This window comes from Volvox carteri (genome assembly GCF_000143455.1).
Source record: "Volvox carteri f. nagariensis unplaced genomic scaffold VOLCAscaffold_42, whole genome shotgun sequence".
In the NCBI taxonomy this organism is placed as follows: domain Eukaryota; kingdom Viridiplantae; phylum Chlorophyta; class Chlorophyceae; order Chlamydomonadales; family Volvocaceae; genus Volvox; species Volvox carteri.
Window position 1 is genome coordinate 1,011,278 of NW_003307585.1, and position 20,233 is coordinate 1,031,510.

Genomic DNA, 20,233 nt, shown 5'->3' on the forward strand with positions numbered 1-20,233 from the left:
AACAGGACGTTGGCTGTGCTGCTGGTAAATTCTTAGCGGCTCGCACATTTCGTTCATTCGGGAATCGCCAACGGACACAAGTACGGTGTTCCATGATTTGCACCTGCGTTTCGGTGGACAGCTGCCACTACCTGTATGATGATGCGGGTTCCCTCCAAAGGCGCTATTCTTGTTGGCGTGTGGGGGGGGAGGGGGGAGGGGGGCGGGGAAGAGGCGTTGCAGCTGTACAGGGATGCATGGCAGCGGCGTCAAGCAGGGGCAGGGTGTGCGCGTGGAAAAAAAGGCATTGCCGAAAGGACGGCCGAGGATCGCGTACTGCACACGCAAGCCTGGGTGCAATACGGGTGCTGCCGCAAAGCTGCTGCAAGGCTGCTTCGCTTCGCAGCTGCCGTGTGTGCGTGGCTTTCTTTCTCTTCACCGAGTTTTCCTATTTCACGGTTTCGTGTGTCGCTTACGTCTCCCTCTGGGGACTTCCCTGACTTTTACCACGCGGTAATTACTTTCGCTCATTTTAAGGATCAAATGGAAGAGCGCGCGCGCGGCATGCGCTCTTGACTAGTAATGTGCACACGCGCTCACAAAGACGCTACTAGAAAAGGTACGCAACGCGCAAGGCCCCAGCATTTAGCATTCGCGGATTAAGTCCTTGTGAAACTCGCTGTGTACTGTAAATGAGCCGCCGCACGTAAACTGGCTTAACGGGATGACAGCAGGGGTGAAAGCTTGATGAAGTTTGGCCCCATGACCTTCTGCTGTTGGCTGACAGATGTAACAACAGCTCCCAGCGCCTGTTCCTCGGGCACATGGAGCCGTCACACCTCGGACTCCCTAGCGTCGGCCTATCCGCGACTGCTTCTCGAAAATTCCATTTTCACCACTACCGCCTCAAGCGTCACTAGCACCATGCCGGGCTGAACATCCTCATCCGTTCACAACCGCCATTTCCCTAGCCATTCCAAATATATTCCGCTTTTGAAGTGCAAAGCCACAAACAGGACGGCAGTTTCGCGGTGCGCCGGTGAAGCTGTATCAAGCGGCCATGCGTGGCAGCAGTAGCAGCTGCAGCATCGCCAGTAGCAGCAGCAGCGGCGGCGGCAGAGGCGGCGCTGGCGGCGGTGCCGCCGCCGCCGCTGCGCTGCACCGCCACGCGGTGCTGCTACGCACCGTTACCCGCGGGCCTGTCGCGATCCGGCTTGTGCTCGGTTTCGCGCTCGTCCTGCTCGGCACCTCGATGCTGATCTGGGGCGCTGTCAGGCTGCGCGCGACACAGGAGGAGGAGGAGGGGCCGCCCGGACTCCCGGGCTTCACCCTTACCCGCTCTCCACAATCTCCGTCGCCAAACTTGCACAAGGCCCACGAGGCCACGCTGATTTCTAGGACCTCCCTAGGGTTTACACAACCATCACAACATCCAGCACAGTCGCAACCACCATCCCTGGACAGTATACGCAAGGACGGCACCTCCACAGCAGCCACATCCGAGCATCATCATTATTACCACCAACAACAACAAGAACAGCAGCAGCAGCAACAACAACCCAGTGTCGAACCTGCTGTAGCAGCAGCAATAGCAGCAGCAGCAGCAGCGGCGGCGGCGGCGGCGGCAGCAGCGGGAGCACCATCAGCACCTGCCGACTGGCAGCGTCAACGCCCTTGGCGCGCAGGCACAGGCGTACCCACCCCCGCCGCCGCGACAGACCCGCAGCAGCTGGCGGAGGAAACAGCGACGGTGGGAGTCACGGGTCCCTGCAGCTGCACGTCGGGGGCCCCTCCAGCTGAGGCGCTTGAGGAGCGCACGCACACGTACACGCACACGTACACGCGTACAGATCCTGGTACGCCTAAAATCCCCAAACGCGTAGATGACCTGTCTGCAGTTGCAGCGCCTGAATCGATGTCAGCACGAGCAGCTGCTGTGGCTTCTTCTGCAGCTAGAGCGGTAGAGCCGGACTCAGAGCCCGAGCCCGAGGCGATCATCCCTCGGGTGGCGCTGCTGTTCCTGGTCCAGGGTGATGGTCCTCTAGCCAATGAGGCCCTTTGGATCGCGTTCCTGCAGAGCGCGGCGTCCCTGGAGCTGCGGCGGCCGCCGCCAGTGGCTGCCGTACGCCGCGCCGCCGCCGTCGACCTGCAAGCCCTTGTAGGCGGGGCGCTGAAGCCACCGCTACGGCAGTACGACGAGGCCGCGTACTCGGTGAGAGAGACGGTGTGCAACCCTGCGCGGCGACGGTGAGGGACGGTGGTACGGAAAAGTACGAAGCGCCGATTGGTTCTTGGAATGACACACAGACGAAGGGAAACAAAGGAAACAAAGGAAGAGGCGACAGCGATGGAATTTAGATGAGCTTGGGAACCCCGCCTGTGTTGTCGTGCCGGGTAACAGGGCCTGTTTGTGTCCTGCGGTGTCCACCATCGCAGTCGCCATCGCGGCCAATATGGCTAATATTGTCTGCAACTCGGACGAGCCTAGACGGGTATACCATATCCCCACCCCTAAACTAAACTAATATAGCCTTGTACACGGCGGCCGGCCACTCGTCTCTCTGCGATGTTTTATTAGTCGTGCAGGGACCGAAGCCTTGCTAAGGAGGCACGCGCAATTGCGCGCCTGCTTTACCGAAAACAAACATCAACCATTCCACACAGGGCTATGCCCAACAACACCTGTTGCCCATAGAGCCGGAGCCGGGAGACGAGCCTCCGCAGCTTCTTCATACTCCACGGCCATCACCGCAACCATCGGACGGGGGGATCAGGGCCCCGCCTGCAGCAGCACCCCTAGCTCCGGATGCAGCTTCAGCTTCAGCTTCAGCTCCGGCGGTGAGGGCAGCATTGCTGGATGCCGCGCTTGTCGCCGTCAGTCAGCGACTGGTCGCTGAGCTGTTCCCGCGGCCCTGGTGCCGCGACGCCGCATCCGCTGCTGCCAACGTAACTGGGAGCAGCAGCAGCGGCAACCCTATCGGCGGCAATGCCAGTTCAGCGGTGGCGATGAAGAGCTGCATCCGCGGCGGAGGCGGAGGCGGCGGAGGCGACGCAGGTGCCGTCAGCGGCATGCGGAACGGATGTGAGTGCAGCGGCGTCAGCAGTAGCAGCAACAGTATTAACAACTTACCGTTGAGTAACAACCGCAACCGCGGTTGTGGTGGTTGTGGTTGTAATCGTGGTGTGGGCTTTCCAGAGGGGTCGACGGCGACAGGGACGCAGGAGCCGTCTGCGGCTCCGAAACCTTCAGCCGCAGTGCACCAGGCCACAGCATCCTGGGCTGAGGTCAATGTGCTGCGATTGCTGCGAAAGGCTGTACGGCAACGCATCGACGTTATGCGAGCGAGTGGTCGGAGCGTCGAGGGAGGCTGGATACAGCCCCGACTGGAGCGATGGCAAAGGTGGTTGTTGGGTTGGGGATGGTGGCGGCGGCGGCGGCGGCAGATGCCATGGAATGCTGTTGATGCCGCTGCTGCGGAGTCGTCGTACCTCATTGCGCAAGCGGAGAGGGATGTACGGCAGCTGCTGGCGCTGCCTTCAGCGCCGGCCGATGCGGCTTCCTCAGCGGCGGCATCCAACACGGTGATTGGCAGACAGCCTCGAGTCCGAGGTGAATCTGGTCGTTGGTGGTGGTTGAGGTGGTTATGGATGCCAGGCGGGGGGACGGCGGCGAAGAGTGGAGAAGAGGAGGAGGAGGAGGAGGAGGCGCGAAAGCTAGAGGAGATGTGGACAGCGTGGAGCTGCGGCAGTACTCCGGACAGCGGTATCGCGACGAGTGAAGGTGGCAACAGCGCGGCCGGCGGCAGCGGGAACGCAGGTGCAAGCGTCAGCCGCCGCCGTCGCCACAGCAGCAGCAGCGGTGGCGGTATTAGCACCGGCAGCAGCAGCGGTGGCGGTATTAGCACCGGCAGCAGCAGCGGTGGCGGTATTAGCACTGGCAGCAGCAGCGGTGGCGGCTGGCGGCGCTTCTTTCGTCTGTATGTGCATATGTCGGACCCCTCCCGGCGGCCAGATGTGGGCCTGCTATCTCAGGCGGTGCTGGTGCGCGGAGCCAACACGACAAGGGGCTACGCTCAGCACGTCCTGATACATGTGCGTTGCGTGGTCAAACGTACGGACAGATGTACGGACGGGTAACAGACGTACATCATAACAGACGGTTGGATGGACATGGAGGAGCATCTCGGCGCCATCTAGAGGAGGTACCTAGGGCGGTGGAGCAGGAACTGCCTCAAAAGAAGAGAGCGGAGCAGAGCTCTGTCCTCAAAAACCTTGGTGTTTTTTGTGGGGGGTTCCATCCCTGTGGTGGCATCAATGCCGTTGCAACAACCCTCGCATTGTCTTATCGTCGTTACTTGTCGTATATTATTACATCAACACCCGTATAAACCCAGTTGGAGCTCAACATTGGATTCTTTTCTCCACTTGTTTCAGAAAAACCCAAAGTGAAAGTACTTCCTCCATTCTTCCCCCCCGCCATCTTTTGTCTCTCCAGGCCGAGTTGCTGCTAATCTCCGCGGCGCTGCGGGACTCTTTGACGGTGCGGCTGGTGCTGCTCAGCGAGACTTCCATTCCCGTGAGGGTGGGTGCGGGTGAGAGAGAGCGCACGAGAGAGCGCAAACGACTGGACGACTGATGAGCGATGCTGGGGGGGAGGGCGGCTGACGACGGCGGAGTGGAGAGGGGGGAACTGACCAGGCCGCGGCTCAGCTGCTCAAGAGCAACTGGGCGATTCTCAGTTACGAGACGAAAGAGGGGAAAGGCGCAGGGAACGCGTGGGGACGGCAAGACTGAGAGGCGGGACGATGGGAAGAGAGACGGGGGAGTGAGGGAAAGAAGAGAGAGAACTGAGAGCTTGGAAGGGGACCTTTAGGGGGTTCTCCTTTAGGGGAAGACCTCATCCCCTTTAGTTCATCCCCTTAAGGGGAACTAAAGTGTTGTTAGGGTTTAGACGTAGGCCGACACGTAGGGCTGTGAAGGGAAGAGGAGGTAGCGCAGGCGCGGTGATGAGGGGGCGAAGCAGGAGGAGCAGGAGGAGGAGGAGGAGGAGGAGGAGGAGGACGGAGCGCAGGGTAGTTGTTACAGCCAAAGTCCAGCAAGGCTTCATCCATCCTTCATCCATCCTCCCTTCCTGCTTCTCCCCGCTTCCCTCTCGCGGCACTTGCTTGCGCTCCCTCCCCTCTTCCCCGTGGCTGCACTGGTCTCTTCTTCCGCGGGTGGCTTCCACCTCTGCGGCGGCTGCTGCTGATCGTGGCCCCGTGGACTGTGGTTGGTGGCGGCGATGCTGCTGCTCTGTCGCTGCGGCTGCTGCGCTACTGCTGTCGCGATTCCCTGTGACCCGATGGCGGCGATGGAGTGGGTTCCTGTGCTGGTGCTGGCGGCGATGGTGGGTGGCATTGTTGGTGCCACGTGGGTGTTCTGGCCCTCAGCCCGCCCCCCACGTGTGGTCACAGCTCATCTGGGAGCAGCGGAGTCGAGTGGATGCGTGCCTGGATGTGGACATCGAACTCAGCAGGTAAGGTGCGAAGGAATTATTACGCGTGAAGCAAAAAAGGTCGTCGACGCTCTTTTAACCCCTCGGGCCCTCTCGTCCTCGGGCCCTCCTTCAGCCCCTGGCTTCCTAGGTTTTTAAGTTGTTACCATCCTCTACCACCTTCTTAGAAGCCCCGCCTTTCCCACCTAGGGCTCCTCGTCTTCACGTGTGGTTTCCTTTCATGCCATCCTCTTTTCGTTTTTGCCCACAAGCCCTTGGACTACCCCGGTGCTAAGTTTGAGGGTCCCCTATCCGGTGCCCTCAGGTGGCACGCGTCCATGGCCACACCGCACCTCCGTCGAGAGCATTGGCGGAAGAGCTCGCAGGCAGGTGGTCCTGGGCACCCCTGCGGTATCTGAGTTGCTGTATCTGTATGTATGTGTATGTGGTGGAATTGGGGTTGGTGGGGGGACGTGTGTGTGTGTCTCGTGCAGCGGAAATGAAAGTTAGGTCACCGGGGGTTTGCAAGTTCCGCACGAGTGCGGTGGGGGCCGGGGGGGGCGGGGTTATCGTTGGCGGGGTTGTCCAGGTCTACACAAGCATTAGTCTGCGGGGAAGAAAGTAGTTTGTATTAACGGTTATTGTCGTTGTAGCGGTTGCTGCGGAGCAGTTGCAAGAGTTGGTTCACGGAAAAACTCCCCCTACCTCGTTAACAGCACCCGCGCAAAATTTAATCTCCAAAAATAATCTATCCCTCTCTTGCATCTGATAACATAATCAATAGTTGCTCAATTTGCCAGAAACACAATCGGGCCCAAATAAATCTACCGTCAATTTCTCCCTCACTTCCAAAGATGAAATATAAGTTACAAGTTCCGCATGAGTGCGTTGGGGGCCCGGGGAAGGCGACCGTAAAACCCCTCCAGGAGGTGGTGTGGGGGGGAGAGGGTCCGGGGCCCCATGGACGGTCGACTGTCATCATTGAAAACTATTACAGCGTCGGGAGAGAACCATTGGTAGTTAGGAAAGTCGGGTGCTTCAAAGGTGTGTTTCATGGCGAAACGTGGCACGGGGGTTATGGAGCATGGAACACGGAGCTGTGTGCTCCTGCCTCGCTCGCTGGTGGTCTCCATGCTCCCTCCTACCGGTAGTGGGAGGGGCCCGAGGTAGCTACAGCATACTTACTATGTTGATGTTGTTACAGGGTGGTTAAGCTTCACCAGTGGCCTCCTTCCCGAGGCAATGTTGCTGTCGCTGCATTGCTGCATTGCTCGCAGTGGTTTGTGCTGACGCGGCAACACGCGGCGCTGGCGGTTGCAGACCAGCACCTGGCGGAGGTCTTCCACCGCTTCTGCTACAGCCGCAGAGGATCCCTTCCCACCGCCGCCGCCGTCGCCACTACTACTACAACAGCTGCGAGTCATCAAAATGACGTTATTGCCACTACTGCTACAGCAAATGACGCTACAGCTGCAGCAAGTGACGCCGACGGGCATGCTGCAACAAGTACTGGACGGACACGTGCAGCGGGCGGCGTCACGACCGGTGATGCCAGCGGCAGCAAGGGTGATGAAGGCCTTGACAGGTGTGGAGGCGGAGGCGGAGGTGGAGGTGGAAATAAGGGGGTAATAAGTGGTGTGACGACCGCAACCATCACGAGCGGGGCCCCAGAGCTGCCGCCTCAGCCACCGGGCAGGCGGACGCTGATGGGGGACAAGGCGACGCGGGTCCCACGAGTTGGTCCATTGCCCGGATCGACATCGGGGCCCAGCAGCAAGTTCACCAGCACTAACAGTAACCGGAATGGGAACTTGACGATCAGGGCAGCGAGTGGTAGCGGCGGCAGCAGAGGTGGCGGCACGTCCAGCCAACATGTCGTCGATGGCAAGGGTAGCACGGTCGGCCCAAGCGGCGAAGGCAAAGGTGACGGGAGGAGCACGATGTCTGGTGGTGACCCGTGGGTCTTACACCGTGCATTAACTGCCAGCTCGCGTTCGTGCGTCAGCGACGAGCACTACCTACCAACTCTCCTGGCATCCTACGGCCTGGAAGACCAGGTGTGCTCGACTTAGAGCTTATCAGGTCGGGTCGGGTCGGATTGGGTTGGGGCCCCGAGATAATACTCCGAGCCCGTAATCAAGCGCCATGCGCCGCGTTATTCTCCTATATCTAGATATCTACGGCTTGTGTTTGTTTCTGATTATGTGTGTGTGTGTGTGTGAGGTACCCCTTTACATAAACCCCACCAGCCCCCACTCTAATTTCCTAATTTCCCCGATTCCTCTTCCCGTATTGCCCCACGGCGAGCGCTCCTTCCTCCGCCCTCCCGTCCGCATCCGCTCCATCCACCGCCCTCTCACTCCCTTCAGACCGACTGCCTGGGAGAAGCGCACTTCGCGGACTGGACCTCCGGTGGAGGCTGGCACCCTCGCAGCTTTCAGCCAACTGACATCCGGCAGCTGGCCGCCGATCTGGTGGCAAGTAAAAGTACAGGAGGAAGAGGTGGTGTGGGTGCGGCCCGTGTGAAGGGGGTACGGGGATGGCGCCGGCATCGCCAGCAGCAGCTGTGGAGGGGCCTCGATTGGCTGTGGCAGTTGCTGGCGCTACCGGCGGCGCCAGCGGTGGTGGGGGTGGGGGTGGTAGCGCCGGCAGATGAGCCGCCGCCTTTGCCTGACGGTCACCGGCTTTGGGGCCCCGACGAGGGCTGCTGGATAAAACACCATCATGATGACGACATCGGCGGTGGAAGTAGTGGTGCTGAAGGCGGCGATGGCGGCGGCGGTTATGGCGGCAGTAGCGGTAGGGGGGCCTCCGCCTCGCTGAAGTCCCTCGGCCGCGTCTTTGCCGTACAGCTAGGGCAGAGACCGCCGTCAAAGCCGTGGTCGCCACCCGTACCTGCGGGTGCGACTGTAGCAGCAGGAGGAGGAGGAGCAGTGGAGGCGACGGCGGGGACGGATGCAGGGGCGGTGTCGGACGTGGAAGCTCCCACACTGCGCGCCTGGCTGGAGGGTCTCGGCTACGTGCCCCTAGGTGGGTAATTGGATTGGTGTGGTTCTCAGGCTCGCTCGCGCTGGCTGGCTAGCGGACGTAGGCGGAGGGGGAAGGGATGAGCGTTTCATCTTACACTTTACAATTCAAATTTGCTCTTCTTTCTTAGCTTAAGGATATAGGTAGTAGTGAATGTGTTAATGTGCATTACATATGCGTAGTAGTACGTGTATATGTGGCGAGGAAGCCCGGTGGCGGTTTATGTTGTCTAAGAGCGGCTTTTCATTTTTTCACTTCTTTGCGTAGGGCCCAACGATGGAGTACATAGGACAGAAGGGTTTGTGCGACGGGAGCGCGAGCTGATGAAGAGGTTTCGCCCAATAGCTTCCGGCGTTGTTTTCGGTGCTGGCTAACAAGCGCGCTTACGCACAACCTGCTCGTCCCTCCCGCTCGTCCTCTTCCCCGACCTCTCTAATATCCCAACCCAACAGGTTATCGCTGCCACCTTTTCGCGCGGAAGTTCCCTCCGGAATCCGCCCGCAGCGCCCTTCACTTCGCCCTGGCCTGCCCACCCCGGGGCCTAGGGCTGGGCGCCTGGTGCTTCCGAAGGTCTTGGAGGTGACGGAACAACACAGTTTTAGGCATTATGGCCCTTGCCGGAAGCACTGACAGCTCGGCTGCGACCCGTTGAGGATGGCGGCTGCAGCTATGATACCACTGCCCACTGCCGCAACGGCCCATTTATGACATTACCTCCTGTTTACACTAGATCGCTGGGAACAGGGACCCCTATGTTCCCTATGAAAGTTGTTCCAAGAACAAACTCCCTTGTTCTTAGTTTCTTAAACTTGTTCCTAACCTTAGATATGCTTCAATTTGACTTTTTCGCCCTCTGTACACTATTTATGACGATAATACGAACCGCTCGTCAAACCGGTCGCACGGACAAGGTCCAACCAACGAAACGGACGCTGCTTGTCATTATTGCAACTCCACTAGGGTGCGCATGGGTGTTTTGAAACCTCTAAAGGACCCTAGCACTGCGCTGCGCGAAAGTCGTAAGGGTACGCCCGGTGGACGAGCGTACCTTCACATCTGCTAGCGTACCCCATAGAGACCCACTCACGACAATGTGCATGCCTCCCAGCTAGCCGAAGTAAACGAAATATGGGCCCACGATACAGATGGGCGGCGGCTGCAGCCGTGGCAGCTATAGTCTTGATGGCCACCGTCGTCAGCGCGGTGCACTTCCTAGAAGACCTAAGGCGCATCTTTCCTCCGGCGCAATGGAAAGAGTTGGTACCAGAAACATTTACAGCGTCCCAGCTGATCGCCGTGACACTATGCGTTCTCTGTAACCTCGCCTACCTCCGACCTCACAGGCCTAGTCAAGTAATGTCAGGTCACGTCACGTCAGGCCAATCAATTCGCGCCTTCGCTGTTTGCTTCACACCAATATATAGGCCAAAATTGCTCCATTTATAGGATAGGCGCGTGGGAATGGCGGGGAAGACGAAGCGAGATACCGTAAGCGCGCCTTGCGTTCATTGTTTGTCATGTACTATCCACGGACAAAGAAGCCATACAAACGTGTGAAAGAAAATGAAAGAAAGGGCTTGTTCCAAAGGAAAGTGTTCCTGTTCCATGTGATAGCCGTACTGTTCCGGGAACATGGCCGCGCCTGTTCCAGGAACGGACCTTCCCTGTTCCCAACGACGGACTCATTTAAAAATTGCGCTGTTTCATGATGTTTCATTTCTCCAAGCAACGGAGTAGTTGCGCGGCGTGGAGCAAATTTCGTGCATCGACAGGCAAGGCCATTAGCCAAAAGCCGAACCCTCACCTCACCTCAATTAAAAAAGCTCAAAAGTCCGTGGCGTAACGTGGAGCCATGTGTAAAAGCAGGTACAATACTTCGTACCGGATGTACGGCAGGTACGACTACAACCAATCCAGAAACCAACCGAGCGAAGTGCAATGTGCTGTGCTGCTTCTTTAAGCGTGCGAGGAAAAGAACGAGCAGTCAGATGTATGTGTGCACACAGCGCAGAGACCGCTGGGAGCACAAACACGAGCGGGCAAATGGTAGTGTGGTAGTGTGGCATTAGAACTGGTCACCAGCATTAACTAACTACACGTTGTTGCAGTAAAAGCCAAATATGAACAGACCAGGCAAGTCATAGGTCGTGTCGTACGCAACGCAGCAACCAACAAGAGGGTCCAAGCAAGGGAACATGCACGTGCGTGTGTGCGGGGGGTTGCACTACACATGTGCAGTGTAGGGTAGTGGTGAGTATGTTCAGTCCTCTACCACCACCACCACCACCATCCACTGCATCACAGCGGGTGCGAGAGGAGATGGCTTTCCCTCCCTCCCGAGATCTTCACCGCCTGCAGTCACCACCCCACACCACCCCACCCCACCTCACCCCACCCCACCCCACCCCACCCCACCCCACCCCACCCCACCCCACCCCACCCCACACGACACCACACGACACCAGCCCACCCCACCCCACCCCACACCACCCCACCCCACCCCACCGCACCCCACACCACCCCACACGACACGACAGCCACACATCACCCAACAAGAGGACACCGATCACCCTCCGGCGCACACCTCCAGATCTCCCTCCCTCCTTCCCAGGAGGTGGATCTCTTATATAAAGTATGATATTTCAAATAATATTTAAGGATCTCATATTTCAGAAAACCCATATCGTGTAATGCACGTATCTATGTATGACTGTAGTTTGCCATAATTAAAATTCTGCATCAGGTCGAAAGTCAGTCAACAGTCGGATCTGCCCCCGTCTGATCACCAATGTGCAGATTAACAAGTGGGTCGGTCAGCATCTCTGCAATCATTCGGATTTTTCAACACCCATCCCCCCTCCTGCTACTCCCCCCCTCCTGCTAAACCCCCCTTCCTGCGCCCCATCAAAAACATGTTTCCAGTAGTCCCGGAGTACCCTGTCCTTCTGCAGCGGCACCTACGGTACCATCCATCCATTCCCCCCCTCCTGCCCACCCGTAACTGCCTGCCTGCTCCGTTCCCCCACATCCCCCACATCCCCACTCACCACCACCATCAACTGTCAACATCACCATGCCCTCCTCCTGCCCATCACTGCCTGCATCGGCCGCTCAACAATTGTATCCACTCCATCCACCAATCAAACCGTTCTTCTGTCCGGTCATATCCGGTCATATCCGGTCATCCAGCCACTCAGCAAAACAACCGCAACCGGGTCCGAGAGATTTACGGCAGAGTTGCCGTACAGTTGTGAGAGCGAGCCCCAGAGCCGGAGTAGAGGGCCCACACACGTGCGCCGACGCTCAAGTACGACAACATATATATACATACAAACGTACATACATTCATACAATCCTGTTGAAGTTGGAAGTGTGTCCGTGGGTTGCTGTGGAGGCTATAGGGAGCTACCCCCCCAGTTCGGCGTCCAGGCCGAAGCTCTCCTCCCTCCTACTCCCCAAAGGAGCGGCAGCTGCTGCGAGCCTGCTGGTGCGTTGAATGCCCAGCGGCGATCGTGACCGGTTCGGTCGGCTTTCGGACACCCGTACGGATGCCCGCGGCAGCGGCTGCGGAGGAGGCGGCGGCAGCGGCAGCGGCAGCGGCAGCGGCGACTCCGCAACTTCCGTCTCCGCCGCCAAACCGTACCCGTCATCCTGGTACGACACCTGCTGCTGCCGGTCGACCATGCCGATGACTTCCTGCGGCACCTGCATACCGCCGTACGGCTGATACGACTGCTGTACATCGTATTGCAGCTGCTCGGCTTCAAGGCCGTACCCCGCGGCGCTACCTTGTGCAGCATCAGCACCCGGCGGGAATAGCGGCGGTGGAAAAACAACGCCTGATCCGGTCCAATCCGCCCCCGCGCCGGCTGCTTGTGTCCCCGCTGCAGCAGGTGCTCCTCCTCCGCCTCCTCCCCCTCCTGCAGGCCCCAAGTAACCAGGGGCAAGACGCGCCTGCTGCTGGTACTGCCGCTGTTGCTGATGCTGGTACTGTTGCTGTTGCGACCCCAGTCGGTACCGAGGCGTGGACGCCGCTGCGGTGTGCGGCAGACCCTCCGGATAATAAGAAGTTTCAAAAAGACCTCCTCCTCCTCCTCTTCCTGCTCCTCCTGTTGGGCCCAACACTTCGTTAGCTGCGTAGTAGCCGCCGCCGCCGCCGCCGCTGGGCGCCCGGGTGTCCGGGGTCCCCAGGGGCGTTACGATGGCGTCGAGATGCTGCCGAAGTGGTGGTGGTGGTGGTAGTGGTGGCAAGTGAACAGGCGCGTAGTCATCATCAGCCAAGCGGTCAGCAGCCAGGCTGCGCAGGGGGAGGTTAACTCCGTACGGCCCTGAATCCGGCCCAGAGCCGGCGAGCTGGTGCCTAGGGTGGTGGACAAGTGCACCGCGGCCGCCGCCAGCACTGCCGTACAAGTAACGTTGCTGCTGCTGCTGCTGCTGTTGTTGTTGTTGATGGAGCATGTTGTTGTGGTGATAGCGGTCATGCGTCCCGAACCCGTAGCTGTCAACAGGTCTGCTATTGTACGGCATCAGTCCGGCTGTGGAGGAAACACCAGTGTACTGTGCCGGCAGAGCGTCGTAATCTCCGTACACGGCGTACACGGCAAGCGGCGGCTTTGCAGGGGGCCCTGTCGGACAGAAAATCCAGCCGAAAACAACAGCAGCAGCAGCAGCAGCATCGTCAGCAGCAGCAGCATCGTCAGCATCATTGTCACCATCATCATCGTCAGCAGCAGCAGGAGGAGGGGAGGGGGCAATGGGTGCGGCGGAGGCGTTACTGCAACATGTCGACAAATGTCGCGAGCCCCCCCTACCCCCCGGGGGTTAGAGGACCTCCGAGTGGGGCGAGATGGGTGCGTACGGCACCTTTCGAGTCCCGTACAACTTCGATGATCCCACGCGCGCACTGTCCACGTGCAGTACAGGCACACGCATGTAAATACGTACGCACACAATCGCAACGACGATCAATGTAATGGCGGCGCCGAGGTGGACGACGGCATTCAATAATATCTCTTCCAACATTAACACGTAAACCGCTTCACGCTGATTTGAGACGAAAGCATGACAAATGTGTTGGCAAAAGTTGTCAAAAAAAGTTGTCAAAAACGTTGTCAAAAGCTGGAAATCTCGGTAACTCCCTCACTTGTGTCAACCAGGAAAGTGAAACCGCTACCTGACGATGCGGTAATCCCGTACTGTACTGCATACGAACCTTGTCAACTCAGCAGGCCTTCGTACACGGCCCCCCAAAAAATCACCCGAGGCCCCCCTCTCCCCCAGTCGGCACTCACCCGCAGCATAGTAAGTATACACAGAATGCGGCTCGCCATCGCCGCCGGGAACAACCCGCGGAATCCCACCGCCAACGCCGCCGCTGCCGTACACGCCGTCAGCCCCCGTACCGATTCCATGCCCAGCCGACGGGTACGGCACCATACCTGCCGTACCGCCCGGGCTGTAGCCCCCGGGGCTGTAGCGGGGGGTCAGGGGCGCTGGCGGTGCGGTGGGTGAGGAGGGGTACGGGGGCCCACGTCCAGGGAGGACAAGTGCCGCCTCTCGCGCGGCCTCACGGGCTTTGGCGACCGCGTCGACCGTGGTTTGAAACCTGTTAGGGTGTTGCGAGGATGTGGTGTGAGGCACATTGGCCCCTCGACAGTTGCGGGTGGTGTGGATGATTCGTCGGGTCGAGTCGGATTGAGTCCGTTCACATTCAAACAGTGTAAATCAAGTCACGCAGATCGGGCGCTGTAGTTCTGGAAGAACAAACATTCCTATAGCCTCGCCTAGCTCACACATCCATCCACCCACACAAGGGGACGTCGGCAATTGATTCGTGTTTCCTGCATCGTACAGTCGTACGATTCCCCCATGCACACGCCCCCATACATACATACGTGCGCACAGCAAGGCAGGTTGTGACGGCGGCAGCAGGCTGCGTAACGCCCGCCCGGTAGGTAAACTGGAGTGCTCCAATAATGTCAGTGCCACGGGCCACATGACCCGCCCTCCACTCCCCCCCCCTCTCTTGTTTTCCCCTCCAAAACACACACACACACACACGCACATGCACGTACACACTGCCAGCTCCGTTCCGGCCCCACACACCCGACCCCTCAACCCGCACCCACATGCTCGCATCCAGTATGGCTGGCGGTGTGCGGTTCCTGGGGTCCACCAAGTAGATCGGAACACGCTGTGCTCGGAGGGAGGAGGGGGAGGGGGGTGGAGGGGGGTGGAGGAGTGGGGTTGAGGAGAGGGGTTGAGGGGGGTTGAGGAGGGTGGAGGAGGGGGGTGGAGGAGAGGGGGGGAGGGGGGTTGAGGAGAGGGGAGGAGGGGGGTTGAGGAGAGGGAAGGAGAGGGGAGGAGAGGGGAGGAGGACGAAGGAGGAGGGGGAGGGAGGAGGGGATGGGGAGGAGGGGGAGGAAGAAAAGAAAAGGGGGGGACACAAGTAAGCAGGAAGGTGAAAGTTAGGTATAGGCAGGCAGGGCGAAAAGAGAAGGCAGGCGGGCAGGCAGGGCGCCGGAGGGCCGGCGCGGCTGTGGAGCCACTGGTCAACCTCCTTTCTTGGAATCCAGTAATGAGTGTTACGTGACTTGGCGCATGAATGAATGAATTGCGCGTTTTCCTAGAGATCCAATGCAAGAAAATATCGCAATTCATTCATTCGTCATTCACTCACTCACCCAGCCACCCAGCCAGCCACCCAGCCAGCCACCCAGGAAACCAGGAACTCACACGAGCCAAAACCGCAGCCCCTACCACAACCATTTCTCGAAACTAAACCCCAAATCGATTCCTACTCCATTCCATCCCCAAGCTCCCCCCTGCCCATCCCGAGGCCAGCCCAAGCTCCCCACGCGCCACAAAAAACACGCACGTTTGGCGGTTTTCGGTTGAGGCCATGTACCACAGAAAAATTGGGCAGGTAGACGTCCGGAAAGAAGCGCATGAACAGGAGCGCCAGGAAGGTGGCGAGGCAGGGGTAGATGAGGCGAAAGATGACGTTGAGGGCGTTGAAGTGCCGGTCATCGTAACCCTTACAAACGGGCGCCTGCGGGGGAGGGGGACGCCGGGGCCCGGAGGCAGCAGGTGGGGGAAGGCCGGGGAAGCCGCAGACCGGTCTGCTGCATGCATCTGCCGCATGCATCTGCTGCATGCATCTGCTGCATGCATCTGCTGCATGCATCTGCTGCATGCATCTGCTGCATGCATCTGCTGCATGCATCTGCCGCATGCATCTGCTGCATGCATCTGCCGCATGCATCTGCCGCATGCATCTGCCGCATGCATCTGCTGCATGCATCTGCTGCATGCATCTGCCGCATGCATCTGCTGCATGCATCTGCCGCATGCATCTGCTGCATGCATCTGCTGCATGCATCTGCTGCATGCATCTGCTGCATGCATCTGCTGCATGCATCTGCTGCATGCATCTGCTGCATGCATGCATCTGCTGCATGCATCTGCTGCATGCATCTGCGATATGCAGCCGCAGACCGGTCTGCTGCATGCATATCGCAGATGCGTGGTCGTGTGTACGGATGTGGGATATGACACGGATGATGATGCGGATGGTGAGGCGCTTTCGACACGAGGAAGGGATGTCGTACATAGTACATAAGAAAGCGGAGGGTGACCAACAAGCGGAGGGACACGCTTTTCAAGTCTGTTTGTATGTCTCCTTCAAACACCCAGTTCTCCTCCGTCATTTTCCTCCCATTTTCTCCCATTTTCCCCCATTTTCCCCATTCTCCCACTTTCCTCCCATTTTCCGTCTCTTTCCTCCCACAGTTTATTGCCTAATGCCAGCACAGTACCCAACCGGTCGACCTGGGGGTCGACCTGGGGTTATGTCGCGAGGGGAATGTCGTGTCTCAAAGTAGCTGTGCCTCACATAACAGTCCCACATAACAAAACAGATCCCAAGAATTGACACAAGGCAACAGCCCTACCAGGTACAGCAGGCACGACGATACCAACGAGGCTGTAAGTACGGCAGTTGTATACAGCCCAACGCGATGTACGGCAGGGTTGGTCATGTACATCTTGTGTACGAGCTCCTGGGCTATCTGGTAGCCCACTGGGTAGCAAATTATCATGGAGACCTGCACGCAGACCAGACATACAAACATACAAACAGACGAAGAACAGACAGGCAGACGGACAAACAGGCGGATAAGCAGACAGGCTTAAGGGAGTGGGCGGCGGGAACACAGACTAAAGAGCACGCTTCGGTATGAAGGTGTCCTCGTGTACCACCATGCATCGGCATTTTCCTCATCGCGGCTCCGAAGATCGTTGAGATACACGCACACATGCTGAAACAATACTAACTGACGCTCCGAATTGTTGAATGCATCCTTTAAAACATCCCGAGCAAGCCTGGTCCATCTCATCTAATCGTACCAGGCTAAATCCATACTGCAGTACAGCAGAACAGCCCGCCATGTAATTCGCTACTCTTTGAAATTGTCGAAAGTAAATCCGCAAAGGTTGCGCACCAGGCAGACTCCTGCAAGTGCCGAGTGCGTGATGAAGGGGTAGGTACGGATGATTTCCTCCTCATAAGCTGTACTATGGTACGACACGCCCAGCTGTACGACGAAGATGATGGGCATGAGCATCTCCAAGATATGGGGAAACACCTGGTATTGAGAGCAACCACGGGAGCATGCTCAGGTAGTTAGGTGGTTGCCGGTTGGGTCTTGAATGGTTGGTGAGTTGGTTGGCAAGGGTAGTTGCTATGATGAAGGGGTCTGTTGGCGGCGTATTTCCCTCCACAACACACTCCCAAACAGCTGTAAGTCCAGTGTGACAGCCTCAGGACATGACGTGGCAGGTAAATCACCGAAAAGGATAGGACCGCGCAGTGATGAGTTTGTTAGCAAAGTTGCAGCAGACAGCACGCGGCACAATTGAATTCCGCCTGACTGCTTTGCTCAAGACATAACTCTCCGCTGAACCGCAACTCACATCAAAGATTAGGAGCTAGGGAGCGACTTGAAAGACGTGGGAAGAGGAAAAAAAGCATATCTCGTCCACTATTGCAGGAATCGCACCACATCGATACATAGATCCCCCCCTCGAAACCCGCGGATCGCACAGCTTGCCTTTCGCATGTTAAGAGCATACACCAGCAGCCCAGCCATGAACACCACACCGGAGCCCGCCGCGCCAATGATGAGACCGATGCGCAGATGCGTGTCCTGGAGTGCCGTAGCAATAAAGTACGGCAGGAACACCACGAACAGCCAATTGCCTCCGACAAACTCCTGTAACGGCTGCATGTCGCGCGAAGGCGGCAGCACGTCTTCGACAGGGGCGGCAGCGGCCGGCAGCGTTAACTTCGCTCCTACAGGAGGTCGTGATGGCGGCGGCGGCGGCGGCGGAGAAGGAAATACACGTTGCTGCGGCTGCTGGGGTAGCGACGGCGTGCCTGATGCTGGCTTGAGATTTTGTCGCTGGGGAAAGATGTTGCCGAAGGTCCTGCCGCTGGCAGGTGGTTGAGGCTGTTGTAGTTGTGGTGCTCCCGGGATGGCGGGCATTCCCATGGCTGAGAAGCTGCTGGTATAGATATCTGGGACCTCTCCCTGGAGAGTTCCATGTGGGCCCTGTCCACCTAGGAGCTGGTGTGGTTGAGGCTGAGGCTGAAATTGCTGGGGAAGTGGCTGGGGAAGCGTTTGTTGTTGCTGCTGCTGGTTTGGAGACAGGGAAGGAGTAGGCAGCAGCATCGGCCCCGCATCAGGCTGCTGGTTTGGAGGCAAGGGATGAGAAGGATGTTGTCCCAACGGCAGCATGGAAGGGGAGTTTTATTGCTGTTGATGCAAGCCGGGAATGGCCTAGCGCTGCGTGTGGCTTGGGGCAACTTGATAGCTGGCAAGGTTCGACGGTTGATTCCAAGTAGCAGCAGGTTCTTGATCGAGCGGTTCTTTGGTGACAGGGATTTACCGATATACGTTAAGACGTGGTAACTTAAAAGATTAACCTCTGCGGAAAGGCTCGGGTCCAAGCTGCAGCAGGACTATCTACGCGAGTTATCCAGCCTGTGCAAAGTATTAAATTTGGAGGCACGCAAACAAATGAGACGATATGAGATATCAGTACTGATCCCTGCGCATGAGGCTAGCTGCGTTTTGACAACTATGACGCACAAAGCGTCCTGCCATGCCTGAACTCGCAGCAAGGTCCGCTTATGCGCCTATCTTTGCAATGTAAAGCCGCCACTCAATACATTGTGCATACTCCCTTGGCAAAAAGCTGTGAAGTCGATGTCCTTTGTCATGTCTGTATATGATGTACGGATGTGGAAAGCTCTTTCTCCATTTGGTCTCGATGACGTCGGCAGGAAGTAAGGTCTTCACATTATTTACTTTCTAAAACACTGAATGCTTGTGCCGGAAGGGGCGGTTCCACTGTTGCTGTAGCTGGCAAGAAGCATGCCTATGGAGTTTTCGCTACCTTCCCCCTAAGCCGCGAAATAACACACTCAACGACGTTTGGTTATGTTTTATATCCTGGATAATTTGCCTAAGAAACTAACCTTGAGGTTCATCATATCCGCCTCAAACGTATCTCGTTGCGTGAACTGTAATTGCCTACTTATTTTGTCAGCGCACGTTCCCATATGCCAGGCCTTCATGTTAAGTTTATGCTTTTCACGATAGAAGACCTCTTCTACCCCTGCGGCTTGGGGATGCTTAGAGACTTTTCCAACTTTTACTACATACAGAAGATATGACCTTAATTGCAAAGGGAGCTTAACAACGGATGTATAATGACCGCAACCCACGAGATAGCGTTCAGCCATTTAAGGTACGCCATCGGGCAGCGCCAGCTGCGATGGGTGGACGGGTTGCAACTGGACTGCCATGTCCTTCCCACGATATCGCATATGTGAGTGCTGATGCTGTACAGCTCATCAACATACGCTGAGTCGGAAGCAGGAATTAGGAAGGACTTAAGTTTTAAGGAAAATCCGCGTGTACCCGAGTATACATATGCGCGTATTACATATAAACGTGAAATGCCTTGCTTCACAGCGCGGCGCAATTATGAGGCGTCAGTACAATGCTGGTATCTACGGTGTCGTCAGAATGTGTTTCACAACGGGTTATATGTCATATTATCAAGCAAACTCACAATCCTCCGGGATCTCAAGTAACCAAAAATTCCTATGGGATATGCCCGGGGGCGCCCGAGGACGTTCGCTCGAGGAGGGAGGAATGTAAGAAGGGTTCAGCTCCCTGAGTCATCTCCCTGGGTACTCTTTGCCTGATGTTACAGATATGGCTATCAGTGCCGCAGCAGGGGCATATCCGCTCTTCCCTAAGGTATGTAACACCGTCCTTTGCGTGCTCTGTTCGCCGCCACCGCCCAACAGCAAAGCCTAAACTGCATAAGCTTACGATTCGCTGACCGCGGGATACATGAAGTGATATTTAGTTGCTTTGTGTCGGTGGGCTGTTGCCCATCCCAATGCCCAACTTAGGACGAGGGTGTGTTGTATTTTGGGCATAACGCGGGATCTGCATCCACCGATCGGTACTTTCCTGAAGTTGTGATGTAACAATTGGTATCGAGCGCAGGTTTCCCTCTTCTGTTCTGACTCTCTGGTCTAAATCTCATCTGAAGCGATTTCTGCTAATCGGGAGAGGGCGGGAGGTGACGGGCCCCGCAATTGCTGGTCATCCTGATGGGAGGTGGCAGCATCCACACAGGGACCCTGTGGTAGACTAAGGTCGAGGATAACCTCTG

At 57.5% G+C, this 20,233-nt stretch overlaps 2 protein-coding genes across 2 annotated transcripts; one reads left to right on the plus strand and one right to left on the minus strand.

Moving 5' to 3' along the window:
• Positions 1–561: 561 nt before the first annotated feature.
• VOLCADRAFT_95253 (uncharacterized protein) lies at positions 562–11,117 on the plus strand (the record flags this gene model as incomplete). Its single annotated transcript, XM_002954335.1, has 13 exons — positions 562–598; positions 1,698–2,191; positions 2,644–3,760; positions 3,992–4,071; positions 4,475–4,561; positions 5,433–5,494; positions 5,778–5,842; positions 6,813–7,057; positions 7,822–8,482; positions 8,932–9,058; positions 9,823–9,832; positions 10,784–10,786; positions 11,091–11,117. The coding sequence occupies 13 exons, from the start codon at positions 562–564 to the stop codon at positions 11,115–11,117; spliced, it is 3,015 nt and encodes a 1,004-aa protein (XP_002954381.1).
• Positions 11,118–11,884: 767 nt separating this feature from the next.
• VOLCADRAFT_95254 (uncharacterized protein) lies at positions 11,885–19,118 on the minus strand (the record flags this gene model as incomplete). Its single annotated transcript, XM_002954407.1, has 9 exons — positions 11,885–12,807; positions 13,771–13,971; positions 14,050–14,084; positions 14,608–14,672; positions 15,357–15,530; positions 16,432–16,584; positions 16,981–17,124; positions 17,614–18,171; positions 19,020–19,118. The coding sequence occupies 9 exons, from the start codon at positions 19,116–19,118 to the stop codon at positions 11,885–11,887; spliced, it is 2,352 nt and encodes a 783-aa protein (XP_002954453.1).
• Between the last annotated feature and the right edge of the window lie 1,115 nt (positions 19,119–20,233).